The sequence below is a fragment of the Polypterus senegalus genome, chromosome 13 (assembly GCF_016835505.1).
Source record: "Polypterus senegalus isolate Bchr_013 chromosome 13, ASM1683550v1, whole genome shotgun sequence".
Lineage (NCBI taxonomy): Eukaryota > Metazoa > Chordata > Cladistia > Polypteriformes > Polypteridae > Polypterus > Polypterus senegalus.
Genome location: NC_053166.1, coordinates 100,201,421 through 100,225,875, shown reverse-complemented (window position 1 = coordinate 100,225,875; position 24,455 = coordinate 100,201,421). Strand labels below are relative to the sequence as shown.

Sequence of the window (24,455 nt, the reverse complement as noted above, 5' to 3'; positions counted from 1 at the left end):
TGCAGTTGTTTGGAATGAGTGTGACTTGGTTCCCATCAGTTAATACAGAGACAATTCACACTGGGTTCCTATATGCTGTACTATACAGGATTCACTCACCTGTACGGCCAAATCTATTTGCAGCAGCTGCATGACTGAGACGTTGTAAAAACCAGTCAAGTGCTTCAAGCGTAGCCTTGGCTGTATCTTCAATCCCCTTGATTATTGAATAATCTAAGTTACTGAATATAGTCCATTAAGCTCATCCAGCTCCTGAAGAATGACTGGGTTCTTGGATTGAGTTGTCTGTTTCTGAGAGGGATTTCAGCATTTTCTGCTCTTCTGTGATAAGTCATTGGACATGTACAGACTTTGCGCATGCTCAGTTGGGTATCCCTCAGCAACCTGTGAAATGGAGTGCAGAATTCCCTTTGCTGGGACAATCTGTTCCGCCTTAACTAATTTAGTTCAGCCTTTTCAAACAAAGAATAACAGTCGCTTACCCCTGGTCTGAACTTCAGGAATTCTTTGTCCCTCACTGCCTTTTTGCTGGGGAGCTGAAAGACACATTAGACAGCCTTCACAGGTTTTCCATTTTCATGGCATGAGTCTGAGAGGGTTTGTGCAAAACTTTTCAGTGACTATGGTTACTGAACAGTGTATACCTTATTATCTTTTGTATCGAAGAGAGCTCCATTGAAGAGGCCATCCATCATCTGTCCAGCAATGTACTCCTAATTGTCTTTACAGATCTCATTCTTGGACCCCGTATGTTGACCAGCTCTCGTTAAAATTATATGAGAAACCAGGTGTCCGCTGAACATCTATCATTCCCCCATCTGCTGTTCATCCTGCCTGTTCTTCTGACCAATTCTGGTACCAGGTATTGGTGTTAGATGTGAGATGTGTGGGAATAAAGGTCGTGGTCTGGGTTGGGTTACAATGGTTTTCAGGACTCTGCCACCAAACGGCCAGGAAATCCTGCCGACTATGCCAATGTAACCACTTTTATTTTAAAGGTGGAACTCTGGGGTCCTTAAACGCAAGTGCATGCTGAATATCTTTTTAAAATTTATGAAAATTGCTTCACATTATAGACATCTAGAGACATCTAGTCTCATGTGGAACTCTTTTAGGGCTAATTTTTTTTTTTGTTTCTTATCTCCCAGGGCTGAATATTTTTCCAAAAACTAAAAAACTTTTTTTAAAAAAGAACACAAAGCAATTGTTTAACATATCAAATCAACAAAAAATATTTACTTTTGACAAATGTTACTGTCTTGCATGTTGTATGAGTCTGCATACTCTATGATTTTACATACATATCACACTTTACACAGCAAAGTCCTGCAAAGTCTTATCTCGCTCAAAGCAGCCAATTTCAGTCATTGCCACATTGCACTGCTTACAATACGTGTTGCTTTGGTGCCTACTTTTCAATTGTCTGTTGCTGCACTTTCTCACATATATTGTTAGTGGGTACTGTAGAGAGACAAGTCACCCTTTTGCCATTGTGCCATTCCACTGCTACCAAGTTTTCTGCCCACATGAAAACTGTATTGTCATCTCTTTTCATCTTCTGAAACTTTATGAACTTTATGCATGGCATTATAGCCTGTCTCACCCCATGGGATTTGCTTTTGTTTATTACAGAAGTGAATAAAACTTTGCAGCAGCACGTACCTATCACCATGCTGCATAACCTGTCCAAAGCCACCAGGGGACAAAGCACGTTTGGACCAATGCTCCCTGAAGTTATATCACCAGTTCTGTCCCATCTCTATTTGTAATACCACAGCACGCTTAATCTCGTCTTTTGTTGTGGGTTTACACTTTGAAAAACGAGAATGTGATGCAAACGCAGCCCGCGATTCAAAAAATTTCTCTGCCTACCTGTTTATCTCGTCTGACGGTAGCTGAAAAGCAGCATCAGGAGAGAGCAGCCTGAAGTACAGCAGCTGGTGATCTGTCGTGTCCAACAGCAAGCCATGCCGTCTTGTGAAGTCCAGAAGCCAGATCGGCTCTCAACGGATCAATGTCTGTGTATTTATTCCACGTGAACCTTGCCGTAGATGCATCGGCTGTGCGAAGGCGCTCAACTGGCAGCAGATCCACTGGCACGGCATCGGCTGGTGTTTGATCAGCTGATGCCGGCTTCTCACTCTCTTGCTCGATCTCCTGATCACTGTCAATAAAATCCAATTCTGAAAAATCAGAGTCCGACTCCGCGATAAAGCGAAAAACATTGTCTGCCGAGTGTTTTCTTTTCTGCACTCACTTTGCTCACTTGTCACATGTCGATGCCATCTTGCCATTGTTTACATTTCCCAACTCACGCACACGCTAGGATTAGTTGCAGAGTCAACGAGTCTAGCATTCCTCCAAGCACAGAGGGAATGCCTGTGATGTGACAGTGAGATTTGTCGCCATTAACAGCTGATTATCGCCCTCTATCCCTGGATGTCGACTTTAGTCGACATGCGCCCTCAACCCCTCTTGTCGACAAAAGTCGACATCCGCCCTAAAAGAGTTAATATATACCAAGATTGTAAAGAAATAACTTTGACTCTGAAAAGATTTAGACCTTATCCTTATTTTTCTTTCCTCAAGTAAAACATTTAACCACATACTTAACTAATGGACTCAATTGATGTGTTTTCCGTAATTCATGTTTTCCCAGAAAACCTGCCAATTATTAATAATTCTAACAACTTTAACTTGATTCTCTGTCATTGTCAATTAAAAATCCACCTGTTCTTTAGACAGCACCTGTTTTGTCAATTTGTCTGCCATCTCATTAACTTGTATTACTTTATGTATCCATAAAAATGTTACTGTATATATTTCATGAAATAGTTAAAATATGCTCCACTTCAAAAGTCCAGTCTGTTGTATATAATAATTACACAGTCTCCAAGGCAAACAAGGATAACAATTAGTTAGATAAAATGACTACTTTATCAAACTATACCTCAATTACGAATTCCAGGACTGTAAAAATCATTAGCCTGTCAGCTTAAAACTGATAATTCACAAGAAATCCTGTTTGCAGCTCCTTTTCAAAAAGTAGATGATGTTCTCTTACTTATCAGAAATTTCTATTCATCTGTGTAAATCCACAGATTATTTATACTGCCAGCTTAGACAATTCATTATCAAATACTTCTGCTGTACCAGTAAGCATTAGGTTTAAAGACCCTACAGAGACCACAAAGATCCCCTTGAGTGTTAATAAATATTATTTATTTGTGAAATAGGTTTGTCCACATTTTAATCTTGGGTATTGCAACGTACACTTTCTTAAGGAAATAATAGCAATTTCTACCTCAGTACCCCCGTAAGTAAACAATTCAGATACATCTACGTTTAATACAATACTTGATAAATCATTGTGTTATTATGTTAAGTAAGACTGGACTGATGACACTTCCTTGAGCTAAGTCATTTTCCACTAACATTTCTGTAAATTATTCATTACCAACTTTTACTTTAAAATTCTATTAGGTAGTCCACCAATATATAGTATTTCCCTTCCTAAATCCTTCAGAATGCTTTATCAAAATCTAAAAAATGCCCCAATTACAACTTTGTTATTGTGTAGTGCTTTTTTAAACTCTAATTCCAGGATAAAAAAACTCACTACTTCAGTTTAGCATATCCTGACTAGAGCTGCTGATTGACTATAAAGACTGCATCTCTGTTTTTGGCCTTTAGCACTAAAACATAAGTAATAAGATAATTATAACTTGTTACTAACCCTCACCTATTCTGTTTGTCTTCTCTGTACTCAAATGTGGCACTTGGTGCCACTGCCCACCTGCCAAGTTGGTTTGCCTGTCTAAGGTAAAGTCATCTCTGATGGAGTATCACAGGAATCATCAAGGAGAGGGTTCCTTTAATCATATTGGCTGGTCCAGTGCTGTCTCAGCTGTGGAATGGCCAATTGAGGGAGGCAGCTTGATCCCTGAGGTCTCCAGGACTCTAAACAAATCCAAATCATATTATGCTATATCATCTAAACTCTGCTCTGTACTTGTAATATTTTTATTTTACTATTATACCATATTGAGAATTACTTGTGTTTTGTTCTTTTGTTCTATGTATTGCATTGTATTAACCCCTTCTTTTTGACACCCACCCAATCTACCTGGAAAGGAGTCTCTCTTTGAACTACCTTTCCCAAGGCTTCTTACATTTTTTTTCCCTGCTAAGGCTTTTTTTGGGAGTTTTTCCTTGCCTTCTTAGAGAGTCAAGGCTGTGGTGCTGTGAAAAGACATGGCTTGTTAAAGCCCATTGCAGCACTTGTGTGATTTTGGGCTATACAAAAATAAATTGTATTGTATGGCACTTCTATTTACTGCAAATGCAAATAAGCACAGTAGGTCTCTACAAATGATGAAATGAGAAATCTTTCCTAGTTTTTCTTGTTTTGTTTTTTAATAATTGTTTCCATTATTTACATTGTAGACCTTTATAAACAACAATATTTTTACAATACAACTTGCAGTATTGTATCCAAGATAAGATTTTTTTCCATGCCTTCAACTCTTTGAAGGAGAACTTGTCTTTAATACAAATACTACATTTGCTTCAGTTTTCTAAAACATCACAAGCATTCCTAATGTGCATGATTTATTTCTATAAATTGTTCATGAAGTATTCATTAAGAGCTGCACCCCCAAAAGTATTAATTAGTAAATTAAAATCTTTTATTTATTTTGTTTTATTTGTCTGGACACAAAACGTTATAAAACACACACACTCATACTCATATCAAATTTACGTTTTTAAAAACGTTAAACAAAATTTTCATCTAAATTTTCCAGTGATTCTTTTGATTGTGTTCCTCTCTTGTTTAACTGGGGAATTCTTATTTTAAGATGAACAAGTCCTGTAATGGTCGTTTTTAATAGATATACTAGTATTTCTTGTGTTTGCAACCAGATGTTTCTAATGTACTAAGTTACTCAATGTAAAAGATTTTGTAATTCTTTTATTGGCCTTCCTCCTCTTGTGAACTATCACAGTCTTCCAAGGGGCCCTTAACTTTTTTTTTACATATACAGTACACATTTACTAGTTACTGCAGTTTAACTAAACTGCTGTTAAAAGCACCAGCATTATCATATACTAACAATTATCAGCTGTACCCCTAAACTTAAGCCAGTTTGCTTTTTTAAAAGTAAATAGTCCTGGGGGATGTAGAAAGCAACCAACTGTTCTCTTGACACCCTAGTAATTTATAGCCAAAACAGACCAGCAATGAGTGAGAGACACAACAAGATACATGATTATTGTAAATTTAAGGTGTCCAAAGTGCAGTAAATAAATATTCTATAGAACGTTCAGTAAACAGTGTGTAAAAGGAAATATCATAAATAGTTAAAATCAATTTCTTCATGTTTATTATGTGACCTTTCCTTGATTGGGTCCTGCTCATTAGAACAACTCACTCTCTGATTGGCCACCCTTCAGGGAAGAAAGCTCTATTCCGAAATAATGGGCATAGAAAAGTTGCTTTTGTTGGCATTTACAAGCACAACAGGTAAATAATTTACCATTTGCTACAGTTTTTCATAATAAGCCATTGTCTGTCACTTGTAGCATTATAAATCATTCATGGATTTCTCTCCTGATTCGCACATGCCCAGTGCTGGTGAACGTCCACATTATATGCATTTTCGGTCAGTGTAGGCGAAGATGCTTTTGTAAACTATATGCATAAAATCCAAACATTTCCAGAAATAGTGCACAAGAATGACCAATTACACAAGTCATTATTTAAACAAATTCTTAACATCTATTTTTTAGAAATCATTGCATACAGAGGAACCACATAAAGAATGAAAACTAGCAAGTGTTTTTATAAAAAAAATTGTTATTTATACAGTATGTAGTTTAGGAGAATAAATAGAAATTATTATTGAAGACACGCTTGATCTTCAAATATCAAGAACATGCATTATAGCAGTCAACATGAATTTAGATAGGAAGATCATGTTTGACAAATATAGCATTATTCTAAACTGAAGTAGTACATGTTTTTATTTTTAAATAGCTTTTGACAGAGAGTCTAGTAGTCATGGAAGGGGAAATTCTAGGCATGGTGTACAGATAGGCACAAAGCTGGGTTAAACACAGAAAGCAAATTAGTTATTGTGGAAATAATTTTCCAGCTTTTGTTAATGGTTATAAATGGGGCTCTAGGGTGATCAGTGGTGGAGCTAATTTTAATTTAATTAAATGAGATCAAGCTATATATATAACTAGCAAAATACCCGCGCTTCGCAGCGGAGAAGTAGTGTGTTGAAGAAGCAATGAAAAAGAAAAGGAAACATTTTGAAAATAACGTAACATGATTGTCAATGTAATTGTTTTGTCACTGTTGTGAGTGATGAGTGTTGCTGTCATATATATATATATATATATATATATTTACACACACACACACACATAAACATATATATATACATATCTATACATATACACATATATACACATACACATATATACATACATATATATATATCTACATATATACACATACATATACATACACACATACATACATACACACACATATATACAGTAGAGTCCCGCTAATCCGAACTAATTGGGACCGAACCCTGTTCGGATTAGCGAAAATTCGGATTAGGCGGAGTTTTGTCATATAATGCCATATATTGACTTTATGAGGCGTATTAAGCATCTGATGTGTCAAGAATTAAAGGTAAGAAATTACGTATTCTAGTACACTGCTATTTAAACTGCACTGTAGTGTGACTGTGATCGGAGGTAAAATCGATATGACGGGCGGTACATGAGTAGTAGCGGATTTCCGTTCCCAAACTATGAGTCACTGAGTCAGTGTGCCACCTGCTACTGCCGAGTGATGTGTTTTGTGCAATGTGAGTCCTTGTGAGTGGTGTGTAGTGTGGTTTCTTTACATTCTGTGCTTGTCCCTGCTGTTAATCATCATGGCAAGCAAACGTAAACATAACTCGTGTACATTAAAGAAAAACTGGAAGTGTTGAAAAGACTTGACAAAGGTGAAAGTGCCACTCAGTTATGAAGGAATTTGGTGTCGGGAAAGCAACAATTTCCGATTGGAAAAAGAACAGAGGTAAAATTGAGCAGTTTTGCGCTACCACAAGTGAAAAAACGATTGAAAAACGTAGCAAGACGACAGTGTCGTCTTACGAAAAATTGGACGAAGCACTTTTCTTATGGTTTACACAAGAAAGACAGAAAGGAATCCCTATCACTGGCCCTCTAATTCAAGAAAAGGCGCTTCAATTGAACAAGCTCATGGGACGGTGACGTATCATTTACGGCTAGTTGTGGTTTCTTAGACCAATGGAAGAAAAGACACGGAATCAGGCAGCTTACAATAACTGGGGAGAAATTGTCAGCGGACAACAAAGCAGCTGTTGAATACCTTGAGGAGTTCAAATGCATCATTTCTTCCTACTCGCCCCAGCAAGTTTACAACGCAGATGAGACAGGACTTAACTTTAAAGCATTGCCTACCAAAAGTCTTGCATCACAAGAGGAACGATCTGCACCAGGGTTTAAAATGGATAAACAGCGCATAACTGTGTTGGCCTGCAGCAATGCTTCTGCCACAAATAAGCTTCCACTAATGGTTATTGGCAAATCGGCAAAACCACGCTGTTTTAAGAACATGAACATGAACTCTCTCCCTGTTTTTTACAGAAATCAAAGAAAGCTTGGATGGATCGTGCCTTGTTCCAAGAATGGTTTGACAAGCAATTTGTGCCAAAAGTAAAGGCGTTTAACAAAGAAAATGGATTGCCTCCTCGTGCTTTGTTACTTATAGACAATGCTCCGTCACATCCAGAAGAAATGCAAGTTGTTTGCGATGATATCAAGGCTATTTTTCTCCCACCAAATGTCACATCGATTTTGCAGCCAATGGACCAAGGGGTTTTGCAGGCTTTGAAACAGAATTATAGAAAATGCTTCTTCGTAGCCTACTTGAAGATAATGAAGAGCTAACAATTTTGGATAAACTCAAGAAAATGAACATCAAAGATGTTATTTACTGGGTTGCTGAAGCTTGGGAAAACACACGCAAGGAATCCTTACAGAAGTCTTGGAAAAATCTCTGGCCTGAGCTAGAGTTTGTCCAAACAGTTTTCCCCCCGACAAAAGAAAATTGCGAACTTCTTCAATTGGTGAAAAGAATGCCAGGTTGTGAAAATGCAGAAGAGTGCGTGGAAGAGTGGACGGCCGTTGACGACTGTGGCCATGAAGAATACACAGATGATGACATTGTGGCAGCTGTGCAGGGAACGTCAGCTGATCTCGATGCAGACGACAGTGAGGAGGAAGGGGACGCGCCGACTGATGTTGTTCCACACACTGCCGCAGCCAGTGCCCTTGATCTCGCTGCTTACGTTGAGCAACACGCCCGATGCAACCCCAACAGATGTTATGTTTATGCGGCGTTGGCGAAACATTGCTTCTTCAAGCCGTTTTAGTTCGTTGCGTCAGAAGAAGATCACTGACTTTACCTCTTAGATAATGGTTTGCTTTTTACGTTTTGTGTAAATGCTGTACAGAACATGGATTCTACATATGTGAGTAAATTCTAACTTGTTTCAATTTGAAGTAAGGCTGTATTTTGGATTTTTAGTTAGACAGCGAAGGTGAAAAATTACAAGTTTCTTAAATGTACATTAAACGTACGACATAACTTGAAAAAACTTGTTTTCTTTACTTTTCCCAGTTCAGAAATTTTATAAAAATTACTGTATTTTTTCCCCTAGTCCTGTTCGGATTAGGCAGATTTTCGGATTAGCGGGGTTCGGATTAGCGGGACTCTACTGTATATATATACATACACACACACATATAAACATATATATACATATACATACATATCTACATATATACACACACAGCTATTTCGTATAAGTGCAATACGCTGCTTGTTAAAACAGATAACTCCCGCTCTTACGTGCAAGTCTGCGTGGATATTATGAACTATCGTATTTTTATAAATACGGTGGAAATAAATTTTTATTTAGTCGACAGAAATATCTTTGGTAAGAATGGTAAAAACAGACAGGAATATTATTCATGAATAAATCAACTCAAACCTTAAATAACTTAAAAGAACAAACATTCAAATTTCTTTACTCTTATGTAAATTTATATAAAAAATAAACTTAGATTTTAAATATCCCAAAAGATTTTTTTACAGCTATTTCGTATCAGTGCAATACGCTGCTGGTTAAAACGGATAACTCCCGCTCTTACGTGCAAGTCTGCGTGGATATTATGAACTATCGTATTTGTTCAAGTTCTATTTAAATTTTAAATAGAAGGAATTTTTATTTAGTCGACAGAAATATCTTTGGTAGGAATGGTAAAAACAGACAGGAATATTATTCCTGAATAAATCAACTCAAACCTTAAACAACTTATAATATTTTGCTCTCCATAAAAATATATCCTGTCTAAATTATACAAGTTAGAAATAAAGTAAACGTTAAAAGAACAAACATTCAAATTTCTTTACTCTTATGTAATTTTATATAAAAAATAAACTTAGATTTTAAATATCCCAAAAGATTTTGCTCTCCATAAAAATATATCCTGTCAAAATTATACAAATTCAAATATGAACATGTTGCATAACAAAACCTGGAAATATAAATAAAATGTGTTCTTTTCATCAATAACAAATCAAATCATTCAGTTGTCTTTGCTCATTTGTCATTTTAGAGCTGGACGCCTGGCATCTTTTTTTGGCAACAAGTTCGTTTATGTGTGGTGTGAGGTTCTGTGTTGTGGAGATTCTCAGGATGAACTGCAGGTGCTCATCAGTGAGGCGACTCCTGTGTGCTGTTTTGTTATTCTTTATCACTGAGAAGAGCTTCTCACACAGATATGTGCTACCAAACATGCACAAGGTTCGAGCCGCATGTAGACGGACTTTTTTTGTTCTTCAAAGTCACCAAAGCGCCGTGCAAACTCAGTGCGCTCGGTTTATCAGCAAAGTGCATATTTGGGAACACCGTAGTGACGACTTGGTTTAACATTACTTGGCAACAGGGAAAGTTGCACTGGTGCATTTGTGTCTCCCATAAAAGCAACTTCACTTGAAATCACTTTGTGATTGTGCATGGGTAAAAACGTCCGCTGAAGTGTCAGATTCTTATTTAATTCTTCTGCTTTCTGTGTCTTCTGCATTGAATTCAGGTCTTTCAGCCTCACTGATGAGCACCTGCAATCCATCCTGAGAATCTCCACAACACAGAACTCCCTGATGTTGTGTCTCATAGTGCCGTCTTAGATTAAATTCTGTAATTACAGCCACATTAGCTCCACAAATGAGACACACGGGTTCAGTAAACATATACTCAGCCTCCCATCGGGTTTTTAAAGGCTCTATTTTCAGAATCAACTTTTCTCTTCAGCATCGTGTGAGCTAGCTTCGCAATAACTTGCAGCATCATAAGCTAGACTTGATTAACGCGGTAAGTGTTTGGCAAGGCAGCTGAAGCGCTGCATTATGGGATCTGTAGTTTATTGTGTTACCAGCGCTTCATATACCCGGGCCATTAATAACAATAATACAGTATATAAAATGATCTCGCGGGCTGGATATAATTACACGCCGGGCCAGATGTGGCCCACGGGCCCTTGAGTTTGACACATATGGACTAAATAGAACTTGAAAAGATATATTTTTCAAATGTGATCGCAAGCAATTCAGATAGAGTTGACGCGCACTACAGCCTGCATGCCTCAATAAGTCATCCTCCCCTCGCTCTTACTTTTTTACTGTTCATCTAATGAATACACTGAGTATGGCTTTACCAAAACAATCATTGATGGCGAATAAAGTATCCATTATTGAGTATGTAGATCGGGATATATATATATATATATATATATACCCGCGTATCGAGCGGAGAAGTAGTGTGTTAAAAAAGCTAGAAAAAGAAAAGGGAACATTTTAAAAATAACGTAACATGACTGTCAATATACAGTATTTGTTTGTGAGTGTTACTGAGTGTTGCTGTCATCAAGGATTTGATTATCATTATTTCTTTCAATCAGGTTCATATTTGTAGGATGTGTTGTGTTCAAGTTACATTCCGTGTTTGTCAATCGTTGTAAAGATGACAGGTTTCATTCATCGATTCGTTTCTTACTGCATCAATAAACAGCTCGTCTTCTTCTTTATCCGAGACCTGACACACTGCATGCACGGGTTTTTTTTTTACACTGTCTTCCTTTAGCGGGACATTGACTTTTTCCACCGTGTGCTTTGTTTCCACAGTAGCTGCATTTATGAATATGCTTGTATGTATCAGGCGCTTCATATTTTTGCTGCCTTTTCAATTGTGTAATTCGTTTTTTGTTCAGCTCTCTTTGGAACTGTTGCTTTTTATCTGTGCACTGCGTCAGTTCACGTGAGCCGCTCGGTGTACATGCATCGAAGTTCCCCAGTTGTGCTGGTGCCATCTCGTGCTATGTCCATGGCTGTATTTAATGTTACCTTAGTCCTGGCACTTAAAACTTTCTCACGCAGTTTCGCTGAGTTTGTGCCAAACACCACGCTGACCATCTCATCTTCCTCTGCATAAGCACAGTCCTTAACCCGTGAATATTTAGTGGGAGTTTGCTATTGGATTGCCGCTGACGGACGGCCTTATATGGGCAGGCACTAAATTACAAACGCCAGCGGCAGCCTGTCTATGAACTTAATTTAAAGTGTAGGTTTACATCATGCTTTGTTTCCGAAGTAGCAGAACTCATCAATATGGTTGTATATGTCACTCGCTCGCTTCTTATTGTTTCGCTGCCTTCTCAATTATATAATGCATGTTTCTTCAGCGCTTTTTGGAGGTCTTCCTGATTTTCTGTGTACTGCGTGATTACGTGTGAGGCGTGATTGAGGTCACACGAAACTCCGCCCCCACAGCGTTCAAGCTCATCTCCATTACAGTAAATGGAGAAAAACAGCTTCCAGTTATGACCATTACGCGTAGAATTTCGAAATGAAACCTGCCCAACTTTTGTAAGGAAGCTGTAAGGAATGAACCTGCCAAATTTCAGCCTTCCACCCACACAGGAAGTTTTAGAATTAGTGATGAGTGAGTGAGTGAGTGAGTGAGTGAGTGAGTGAGGGCTTTGCCTTTTATTAGTATAGATTCACTAAGGCAAGACACCCATGGAAAGCATGGCAGAAGAGGCGTGGATAAACTAAGCCGCAGACAAGTAAGACACCTATGACGCACGCAGGGAGGAGCCACGCCCACCAACAAGACCATTGGATACGACGACAACTCGCAGAGCCACGCCCACCAACTTGAACGCGACGACACAGAAAGAACAGCGTCATTTATATTCGTCTGTCGTAGAGGCCTCATGTACCTCCGAGCCACCTTGACTGTTCATAGAGGCATGTTTCTCGCGGAGGTGAGTCGCCATATGCAGCATGTAAAACAGTTTGCGAGGGGTATCCCATGGGATCCTTAAAACAATCCTTTACAACTGAGGTTAAAACACAATGAAGTAAGCAGTCTTTAAAAACCGAGTTTTCGGTTATGATGCACGACCGCGTGCAGCATAGCAAACTGTTTTACATGCTACATACAGCAATTCGTATCCACGACAAACATGTATCTTCTTCACTCACGGACAATTATATGTTGCTCTCTCCAGAGTTCCATCTTTTCATTCACTTTCTGTTGTATCCTCAAACCCTCCCTTTTTAAACAACTGTGTCTTTCCAGAAGTGTTCAACCATCAATAAATAATTATGCGCGTTTGTTATGCCGCGGGCTCACTATTGTGTTATATTTTGCTCACTCCAGAGTTCCATCTTTTCATTCACTTACTGTTGTATTCTCACACCAACCCATTTTAGACAACTGTGTCTTTCCAGAAGTGTTTAGCATTCAATAAATAATTATGCATGAGATTGAGCGTGTGTCTACCCGGCGCAGAGAGGCATGGGTAAGCTGTTGAACCCGTTTCGGGCAGCAAACCATGGAATTCCCACTAAGTGCAATTCATCTGCTCCCACTGGTTGTGTCCCTACCCTTTGTAAACCTCGCTACTACCGTGGTCGGGTGTCTTGGTGGATTACATATAGAAAAGCAGCCAAAACCGCACAGAGCAATGAAACGTCTACGTGAGTCACAGGTGCATCTGGACTGTGTAAAGACAACAACGACTCCAGTGACGAGTTGGAGGTGGGCACATGAGCGGGCAGTGCATACTGAATGAGAAATCAGCAGACTAGCATGACAGAGGGTGCTGAATGGACATCCTTCTTCTCTCCTGCCGTTCCACACTCCGCGCCTGAGTGCAGTGCACTCGCATCCCTCCTTCTGGCAGGAGAGGGCGTGATGGGGATCCGCCAGTTTTCAGTCACGGACGATTGTGTGTTGGTTCGTTCCGTGTATTGTTACAATGTTTCTTTTCTTGCTGATTTATTACATTACTGATTTTTAAAATGTTAATTTTCTCCCTGTGCTTAAAAATCATTAAAAAACCGGCCTGATAATGCAGCGTATGGTACGCCATGGGTTGGCTAGTAAAAATATACTTAACAAAATGATCAAGTTTGCTGGTGAGATTAAATAAAGCAGAATGGTGTATACCTTATAGTCAGCATTATTATTATTATTATTATTGCAAACTGAAAGCTGACAGAATTCAGACCTAATCAGATATGTAATAAATTTAATGTTATTAAATGTGAAGTTTTACACACAGGAAGTAACAATATGATGGTAGATATGAAGCTTGAAAGTATGAATTATGATGACTTGTAGAGGACTCATCATTTCCACATTGGGCATGTATACTAGTAATTAAGTAAGGCTGTGAGATATGAGTTATGTACTGTAGCTCATTGTGTTAAGTACGAATTAATGAACATAATTCTTAAGATACTGTTTGAACATCTAAAGCCATATTTGAAATGTTTGGTGCAGATTTGGTAGCCATATTACAAAAAGATATGAGTGCTACAGAAAGTAGAGGGAAGAACAACTAGACTAAATGAAAGTGAGTTATAGTCTATGACTAGAGACTGAAGATACAGAATCTTTTCAGTTTAAACAAACAGACCTTACACGGTATAATTGACAGTTATGAAGGAAGTTAGAGAACTATCTGACTAACACTATGGTCCTGTCACATAGTCTTTTAACCACACAGGATGGCAGCATACCTGACCTCTCAAGGCGGTCTCCCCATTCCCTTCAGAGGCCAACAAAGAATATGGGTTTAATGTTGAAATCAGAGACAGACAACACTCAAGGGAAGAATCCCTGTGCGATTCGAACAAGGCAACAGGAGGTGCATCACAGGAAGGACTTGCAGTTGGCACATCATTTGCCTATTCTGCATATGGTATGAAGAAAGACAGACACAATGCATTCCACTCTTTACAGTCATGAAGCATGTAGCTTATTTCTCTAATTTTGTCACATACAATTACTGTACTGTCGTAATCCTTTAGACAAATGGGTAGGCACTTTTATTCACATTATTTCAAATTACTTATGTTTTAGTGCTAATGGCCAACAACAGAGATGCAGTTTGTACAGTTAATCAGCAGCTCTAGTCAGGATATGTTAAACTAAAGTAGTGAGTCTTCATCCAGGATTTGAAAGCTTAGACTGAATAGGCATCTCTTATTGTAGCAGGCAGACCATTCCACAGTTTAGTGGCCCTGTAACTAAAAGCTTGACCTCCCTCTGTTATTTTATTGATCTTTGCAATCATAGTAAGACTGACATCTTGAGATCTTAATGTGTGCTCTGGTTTGTAAGTCATGATAAGTTCAGATAAATAATCTGTACCTTGGCCATTTAAGGCTTTATATGTTAAAAGGAGGATTTTGAAATTTGCCCTAAACTTAACTGGGAGCCAGTGTAAGGATTTAAGAGCTGGTGTTATGTGTAAGTATTTTCTTGTTCTTGTAATAATTATTACAGCAGCATTTTGGATTAACTGGAAGTAGTATAAAAACAATTTGAACATCCAGTTAACACCACATTGCAGTAGTCAATCGTACTATAAATAAATGCATGAGTTAATTTCTGAGAATCCTGTTCATTTAGAAAGCACCCACGAATTTCCCAACATTTTTAAGATGGAAGAAACATGATTTGGAAAACTTTGTAATGTGTGCTTTAAATAACATGCTAGAGTCAAAGTGTTAGTTTCCTCATTAATATGTAAAATCCCCCATTAATACTATGTGATCATAATTGAAAGCGAAATCAGATAAAAGGTTGCTAAACTCAGTTGTGAATAATGAATATGGCCCTGGTGGTCTGTAAACTAGCACTATAATTGTGTTAGAATCTGTTTTAATATTTAAAATGAATGCCTCAAAGGATGTTAAGTCGCCTAAATTATCTGGTGACATCTTTGCTAGGGGAACAGTATCAGATTTACTTAGCCAGGTTTCAGTGAGAAGACACAGATCAGATTTTGTAATTAATAAAATATCATTTATCAAAAAACCTTTACTTCCAAGAAAGCAAATGTTCAATAAGCATCATTTCAAACTGCATGCTTCTTTCAGAACTGGTGATATATTTTTTGTTTTCATTTGAAGTAAGTTTCTATTACTGGTGCCCCGGTGGAGGATCTGGTTTTATCTCTTGGTCTAATTATATACCTTATTTTTTGATTATCTAGTAATTTAAGGTCTGCATCATGACTAAATTTACTGGGTGCCTCACAACAGGGATTATGGGTAACGGGAAAGTAACAGGTGGGATAAACAGCCTCTGATTTAAGATCACATGACTGTGGCCTGGACCGTGCTCTAATCTGTCAGCCAGGCAGTTTTGCTGCCATATATTGGGATAATACAGTTAGGATAAAGAACATCTCTATTGAAAAATCCAAGCCTTTCCCAAAAACACCCCAATTGTTCACAAAGGCTATGCTTTTCTTTGCACACCAGGTTTTTAGCCAGTAGTGAAGGGAACGCAATCTGCTATAAATCACATCCCCTCTATATAATCTTGTTAAATGGCCAGATACAACTTAATTCCGATATTTTCTTTTAGTTTTGGTGCATAGAGTGATGAAGATCCTCTTTAATACCTCAGATTGCTGTAAATAAATATCATTAGTGCTGACATGGAGCAATAAGATAGATACTTCATCGTCAGCAACACAGTCCAATGAGGGCTCTATGTCAGAACTCTTGGCCCTTACAAGGCATTTAACATTAACTGCTGGTTTAACATAATTTGGAATTCTAACATTTTGCACTATGGAATCGCCAATTATGAGCACCTTCTAAATTCTCTAAATTAACTAAACACTTTTCGCAGGTGAAGCTGTCTACATTTTCGGCTGGGAAACCTGAACTGTATATGCTGCAGGACACACAACATATAAACGTGCTCACAACATGCAGGGAACAGATGGAACATACGTTTAGCACTGATATCATCTTCTTTGTTTTACAAGTAACTTTGGTGTTTTAAGTGTTCACCTTAATCACTAAGAGACTGTTGGCAGGGCCATTATTAGGCATGGGCAAGCTGGGCAGTCGCTCGGGGCTCCAAGACAAAAGAAGCCCCATCATTTGAGGTTTTTTTTTTTTATTTTATTAATTTTATTACAATCAATACATAGCAATCAAATTTTACAAAAAAAAAGAATTATGCTAAGAACAGATCGATCCCCACCCTTGAGAGAGAGAGCAAGCCAAACGGTGTAAAATTTAAGGCTTTTAAAAATACCTAAATCAACAAATTCTCTGTGCTTTATAAACTTATTTCAAAATATTACTGATTAGATCCTGCCATGTTTTGAAAAAAGTCTGCACAGATCCTCTAACTGAGTATTTGATTTTTTCCAATTTTAAATAATATAACACATCAGTTTCCCACTGACTTAAAGAGGAGAGTTTGGGTTCTTCCAGTTTATCAGAATAAGTCTGCGTGCCAAAAGTGTAGTGAATGCAATCACAATTTGTTTGTCTTTCTCCACTTTAAGACCCTCTGGAAGAACCCCAAACACAGCTGTTAATGGGTTAGGAGGGATTGTGAGTCCAAGACTGTCTGAGAGGTAATTAAAAATTTTTGTCCAGAATAATGTTAATTTGGAGCAGGCCCAGAACATGTGACCTAGTGAGGCTGGGGCTTTTGCAGCGTTCACAGGTTGGATCATGCCCTGGAAACATTTTGGAGAGTTTTAGTCGAGACAGATGTGCTCGATATATAATTTTGAGTTGTATAATTGTATGCTTTGCACATATGGAGCTCGAGTGAATTCTCTGCATTGCTACTTTCCACTCCTTTTCTGATATATTAATTGAGAGGTCATTTTCCCAGTGTCCTCTTGGATCTTTGAAAGGAAGGGATTGTAAAAGGATTTTATATATTGTAGAGATGGAGTCTAACTCCTTGAAATTGAGCAATAATTTTCCAGCGTGGATGAGGGTGCAAGATGAGGAAAATCTGGAAGGTTCTGTTTAACAAAGTTCCTGATTTGAAGATAGTGAAAGAAATTTGTAGCTGGAATGTTAAATTTGGAATGTAATTGTTCATAGGATGCAAAGACGTTGTCTATATAAAGATCTCTAAGCAAGTTAATTCCAAATTTTTCCAGATATTAAAACTGCATATGTTTGTGAGGGTTGAAAGAGGTGGTTCTTTTGCAGGGTGCCACAGAAAGAAGCTTCTCCGTCTTAAAATGCTTTCTACATTGGTTCCAGATTCTAAGTGAGTGGAGCACAATTGGGTTATTAGTGTATTGCCGATAACGTGTGTTTATTGGAGCACAAAGCAAGGAATACAAAGAAGTACTGCAGGATTTTACTTCTATTGCGGTCCATGCCTGTGTATGTTCTTCTATTTGTGTCCAGGTTCTTATCGACTGTATATTTGCGCCCAGTAATAAAACTGGAAGTTAGGTAGAGCCATGCCGCCTTCTGCCTTTTGTCTTTGTAGTCGCTCTTTTGATGCGTGGATGTTTAGAATTCCAAATAAATGAGGTTATTGTTGAATCTAATTGCTTAAAGAACGATTTATTAATGTATATTGGTATGTTTTGAAATAAAAAAAGGAGCTTAGGAAGAATATTCATCTTAACAGTGTTAATTCTTCCAGCTAGTGTGAGATGAAGGGTTGACCATCTATGCAAGTCTTGTTTAATTTTTTCCATGCAGACGACGAAATTTTGTTGATAAAGAGCTTTATGTTTACTTGTGATGTTTACCCGAGGTATTTAAACTGTTCTGCAATGATAAAAGGAAGGGTGTCTAATCTAATATTATATGCTTGCGAATTCACCGGAAAGAGTACACTTTTATTCAGATTAATTCTGAGACCAGAGAGCTTTTGAAATTCTGTGAGTGCTGCTAAGACTGCAGGCACAGAATTTTCTGGGTCCGATATATACAGTACCATGTCATCTGCATATAATGAGATTTTCTGTTCCAGTCCTTCTCTGCTAATCCCCTTTATCTGATCAGTATTTCGACAATGTATTGCCAGTGGTTCAATGGCAATTGCAAACAGCAGTGGTGACAAAGGGCATCCTTGTCTTGTGCCACGTTCTAGTTTAAAGTAGTCTGAGCAAATGTTATTGATGCAAACTGAAGCTTCTGGGTTAGTATACAGTAATTTAATCCATGCACAAATGTTCGGGCCAAACCCAAACTTCTCCAAAATAGTAAAAAGGTATTTCCATTCAATCATGTCGAATGCTTTTTCTGCATCCAATGATAATAATATTTCTGGGGTGTTTGATTTAGTTGGTGAGTATATTACATTAAACAGGCGTCGAAGATTTGAAGATAAGTGTCGGCCCCTAATAAATCCAGTTTGGTCTTGTGATATTACTGAGGGAGCACTTTCTCCATCCTTCTAGCTATGATTTTAGAGAGTATTTTAACGTCGTTATTCAGAAGTGAAATTGGTCTGTATGATGCACATTGTAATAAGTCCTTATTTTGTTTTGGAAAGACAGTGATTAGTGCTTGGCGAAAGGTTTGTGGAAGAGATTGGTTATCTCTGGCTTCTGTAAATGTTACTAATAGGAGGGAGCTAGCTGAGCGGAGAATTTCTTGTAAAACTCTGCAGGGTAGCCATCAGGGCCTGCTGCTTTTCCACCTTGGAGTGACTTTATAGCATCCAGTAATTCTGATAATGACAGAGGTTTATCGAGCTCCTCCACACTAATAGCGTCAATTTGTGGTATCTGTAATTTATCCAGAAATGCATTAGATTGTATATTGTCTTCTTTAAACTCAGTAGTATATAGGGATTTATAGTAGTCTCTAAAAGTGTACATTATATTTTTGTGTTCGATGATTTTATCTCCATTCGTGTTAGTAATTACGAGATTGCGTTATGCATCTTGCTTGTGAATTTGTTGCGCTAAAAGCTTATTAGCTTTCTCTCCATGTTCATAATAATGATGTCTGGATTTGTAAATTAGTTGTTCGGTTTCTTTAGTTGTCAAGAGGTTTAATTCTGAATGTAGAGCCTGCCTCCTCTTATGTAGAGTCTCGCTTGGTAGTCTGGCATGTTCTTCATCTATTTTAGTAATTTCGCTTTTATCTCTGCTACTTTCTTCGCTCGGATTTATTTCTGTGGGAAAGATATGAGATAATCTGTCCTCTTAAGAAGGCCTTAAGAGTTTCCCAGAGTATTCCTGCAGAGATCTCAGGGGATGTATTTGTCTCTAGAAAGAATTCAATTTGTTTGGATATAAATTCAGTACAATTCTCGTCAGCTAATAGAAGCGGATTGAGACGCCATCTGCGGGTGAGTGTATGGGGCTTAGTAATTTCAGCTCCAAGATCATCGGAGCATGGTCTGAAATAACAATAGCATCGTATTTACAAGATTTAATCTTAGGCAAGAAGTTATTATCTATAAAGAAGTAATCAATCCTTGAGTAGCAATGATGTACTGGTGAGTAGAAAGAATATGTTCTTGAATTTGGGTTTAAAACCTCCAGGGATCTGATAAGTTGTGATCAGTTATAAACTTTGTAATTATCTTTGCGGTGTTAGTTGCGTTCCCCTGTGGAGGAAGTCTTATCTAAAAGTGGATTTAGAACACAATTAAAGTCCCCAGCCATTATAAGTTTATGAGTGTTCAGATTGGGAATGGATGCAAATAAATTTTGTATAAATTCCTTATCATCAACATTAGGTGCATAAACATTTATCAAAATCATTTTACAGTTAGATAAGTCTCCCATGACCATCACATATCTCCCTTCAGGATCCAATACTACATCTGATGCTACAAATGGTACTGTTCTATGTATGAGAATTCCCACCCCTCTAGTTTTCTTTGTAAAACTAGAATGGAACATTTGGCCAGTCCAGTCTTTTGCAGCCGGAACTGATCCTTACTTAGTAAGTGGGTTTCCTGTAAAAATACTATTTTAGCATTTAGACCTGTTACGTGAGAAAGTACTTTCTTTCTCTTTAATTCGTGATTCAGGCCTTTAACATTCCAGCTTACGAAGTTAACTGTCCCATCATGGAGACACTGATTCTGAGTTTTTGGTGTCATATTATAGTCTTAACTGGAAGTGAAATAGTTTAGGTCTTAATTTCCTATTCCCCAAGAGTTGTTGCCATGCAGCTTATTATTACGTTGATAGTTATAATTATAAAGATTGAGATGATAGATTAGATATAGATCAAGCCTGCTCTCTTTCTCTTCCCCTTAACCCCCACCCTCCCTTTTTGCCTCCCCAGGTGAGGCTAAAACCCACTTCATGCAGTCCCAGTCCTCTGACATACCCAGAGACAGAGCACGTCCAAAGCACATCAAGCCCCCATGCAGTGGCGCTTTAAGGTTAAAAGATAGAGATATCTGTTACCAATATAGTCTTTAAAAGAGGAAAAAGAAAAAAAGAAAAGAATTTTGCACTTAATATATATACATATATATATATATACATATACATACATATATATATATATATACATACATACATATACATATAATCTTCATCAATTTTAGTGCATTAAGATGATATCCCCAGATAATAAACCCAGGTGATGGTGTTAAAGATGTGTCCAAAACAAGCATAACAAGTCTTAATGCAGTAATAGCAATAACAGCAAACCAAGGGTATGATATTGAACAGTCTCATTTAGGGTACACATGAAATAATTAGAAAAGAAAAAAGAGGAGGAAAACGTAATTAAGCACAATAAAACATAAACATTTAGCCCTAGTAATACTAAGTAATGATAAGTAATAAGTAAGTAATAATAATATAAGAATATGAGAATATATGCTGATAAAAACCCGTATTTTAAAACAAATAGATCAGACAGTAGATTATTAATCCTAGCTTTATCATTTACCGCCATGACTCACAATTATGTATCAGAATAGTCCCGGATCAGCTTTCTTAACTCATTTTCTGCCTCCTCCTTGCTAGCGAAAACATAGAAATGACCCTGCCATTCCACTTTCAGTTTTGCCGGATACAGGAGGCCGATTTGACATTGGCTTGCCGTAGCGCTGTTTAATATTATAGAAGGCGCGCGTTTGATAGCTGTTGCTGGAGAGAAGTCAGGGAAGACGCGAATGTGGCAATCTTCATATATAATATCTTCCTTTTTTTCCTGAGGAGTTCCATCACCTCTAACTTAAATGATAATCGTTCAAAACGGACTATAAAAGATCTTGGTCGGGTCTGACGGTGTTTGATCAGCGTGACGCGTAAGCGCTGCTATCTCAGATTCTGCTTTAAAGTCGCCCCGATTATTTTAGAAAAAGTTCAGTTGCGAATTTCACGGGTTTAAACTTTCTCGATTCTCCGCAGCCTTCAATTCTGACATTATACCTTCTATTCCCATCTTCTAAAGCAGCCAGTCTGTCTCCAAGTTTTTCTCCGAGTTTTTACATTCAACTGACATTTACTGCTCTTTCCTCGGCACTGGCAGCTAGATGTTCGCTATTTCGATCCGATTCGTGAATGTCTCACTAAGATGCTCCAATCGATCAGCAAGCGTGCTCAGTTTACGAGTTTTTCTCAATGCGCTCTTCAATTTTACCCAGCACCTGTCGAAGTTCAAGTTGTACCTCTTGGCGCAGCCTTTCATTTGCCTGTTGGATTTCCTGTTTTAATTCCTGTTTCAGTCTCTCATGTGCCTTTGCCGTTGCTTTCTCATTAGCCTTCTCGCTTTTCTTTATATCTTGCCTGAGCTCAGCGAGCAACACTTTCAGTTCAGATAGCTGAAATGTGCCTTCTTGTGCCGTAGATGAAGCAGCAGACTCTGCTGAAGCCGGTGTCCCCGCTGCTCCAGTCCCACGTAATTGCGTAACTGAAGCCGCGGACCTCCCGGCCTTTTCCAGTTTCAGGTAATCCTCTCCAATCGGCGAGCTATCCACATCTGCACTCACGATCGCACCTTCGCTCCCCTTTTCGCTCTCAGCCGGCGACGATGTAGCGGACCGTGGTCCCGAGGAGTCTGTACTTTCGCCCATCTGATCCAGGTCTGTCTCTGAGAGGCCGTATCTCGAACTAGGGCTTGCTGATCGCAGCTTGGATGTAGCTTTAGTCTTCGATTCTTTCGGACCCCCCTTCTTGTTGGCCATGTTTATATGTGTTTACATATACTGTAGCGGTCCCTCTCGGGTTGAATAAATACAGGATATCTCAGAATAATAAGCAAATAATATGAAAAATAGCACCACTGCTAGCGGAGCTCCACTTCAGACGTCCATCTCTCGCATCGGACGAGACCAACTCCTTTTTTTTTTTAAGATCGACGCAAGCTACATATCTGTACTGCGAAGTTTAATGCTAAGCTTACTGCCCTTTTCTGGGTCAGGGACACTGCAACAGAGAACTGGGGCTTGGGGCGTTTGCTTTGGCCAGGGCCCTGTGCAGGTGCAGGTGGAGCCCTGTTGCGACACGCCCCCACAAAAGTCAATAAATAGAGTGCTCTCATTGGAGGAGACCATTCTGTTCCAGACTACGGTTGCATCGTGAGCGTGGGTATGAACTTCTTCCCGTGTTTTTCTGTTGTGTATAATGCTTTCTTCCCTTTTTCGCCTTTGCATTGGCCTTATCATACTCCGCTCGTAACTGCTTCTTATTCACGTTAGCAGTTTTGCATGTACCATATTAATATGAAACGCAGTTATCCATCCGGTGCTGCTAAACGAAAAAAAAAAGGCAGACAATGTAGCCTTTATTGAGACACAAAAAGGAGCTTTGCTGAAATTTGTCATGGCCGAAAAGGTGCATTCTCCTACTGATTCCTTTCAAAACCGACCAGCAGTAAGCAACAAGCAACATTCACGTCACATTCCACAAGAAAATGAGCAGCCAGATGATGACGCACAAGATGATATCAATACAGTGAGCACAACATTGGAATGTTCTTTAGCCCAAGTTTTAATTTGGTAGAAAAAAATGGAAAGCTTTATAAAAAACACACTTTTTAATTGTGACAAAAATATAAATAAAATGCTCCAAAATTTATAAAAAAATGCACCACTGCACTGTACATTTTGCACACGCTGGGCTTAGCTAAATACCTCCACGTGGTGCCCAGTGGAAAGAGGTCAAATCTGGCTGCACTGTAGCTAATACTACACGCATTAGGGCCCCCACAGTCTAATTATGCCCAGGGCCCCCAATGTCCTAAGAACGGCTCTGCTGTTGGGTTTAAGTTTCTACTATCCGCTTGGTGATTGACTTTGATTTCCCACTCTGGCTGTTTCTCCAGTTCAGCTTTACTCCAGTTGAACTTTGTTGTGTGTTTGCGAAGGACTAAATACTTTTGGAAGATGCCGCTGCTCAGTGCTTCTGCTCGCTTGCTGCTCAGAAATGGTGTGGCCTGCAAGAGAGAGAGAGGTCAACAATCCAGTATAAAACTGTTTGTTTTTACTCCTAATATCCTGAGTTTACATTTAACCTCTGCCATCTCAGAAAGACAAGACAGAGAATGGGAGATTTGTCTTTATTGAACATTTTGCTAGTGACAAGTACAGAAACTTCCAATCATTGTTAAAACATTTTTAAAGAGGTGCTAAAGTAACCTGGTCCAATTGTATCAATTAATGACTAATTAATGTCAACAAGTATGCAACAATTTGCATTATACCTAATGCAAAATTAAAATGTTTGCCTGATTGTTTGTCTTCTTTTCTTTAGGTGGCTTTCATCATGCCTTTTGGGTGCATTGCCATTCGAGATGGACAGTCTTACAACAGCCTTTCAGAAATCACTGAAAAGTATGAAATAGGACAAGTTCTTCGTGCGTGAGTATAAGCATTTAATCCATTTAAGAGAACATGCTAGCTCCTGACTGTGGGCACCCATAGCTGGCGATGTAAAAATTATGGAAGAGGGGTGCTAAAAGGCTTATGAAGATGCCTTAATAACAGTTTTACTTAATGTGTCTGTAGCAGATGGGATGCCCCAGTTCTTTATATCTGTAGATACAGTGCACCTGT

At 38.4% G+C, this 24,455-nt stretch overlaps 1 protein-coding gene across 1 annotated transcript in view; it reads left to right on the top strand.

The window, feature by feature from the left end:
• The window catches only part of LOC120542512 (caM kinase-like vesicle-associated protein), an 807,007-nt gene that overhangs the window by 395,485 nt on the left and 387,067 nt on the right, over positions 1 to 24,455 (top strand). Inside the window, exon 3 of the mRNA XM_039775025.1 lies at positions 24,154 to 24,260. Coding sequence (XP_039630959.1) covers positions 24,166 to 24,260 — 95 coding nt within the window. The 5' untranslated portion in view covers positions 24,154 to 24,165. The remainder of the gene's footprint in view (positions 1 to 24,153; positions 24,261 to 24,455) is intronic.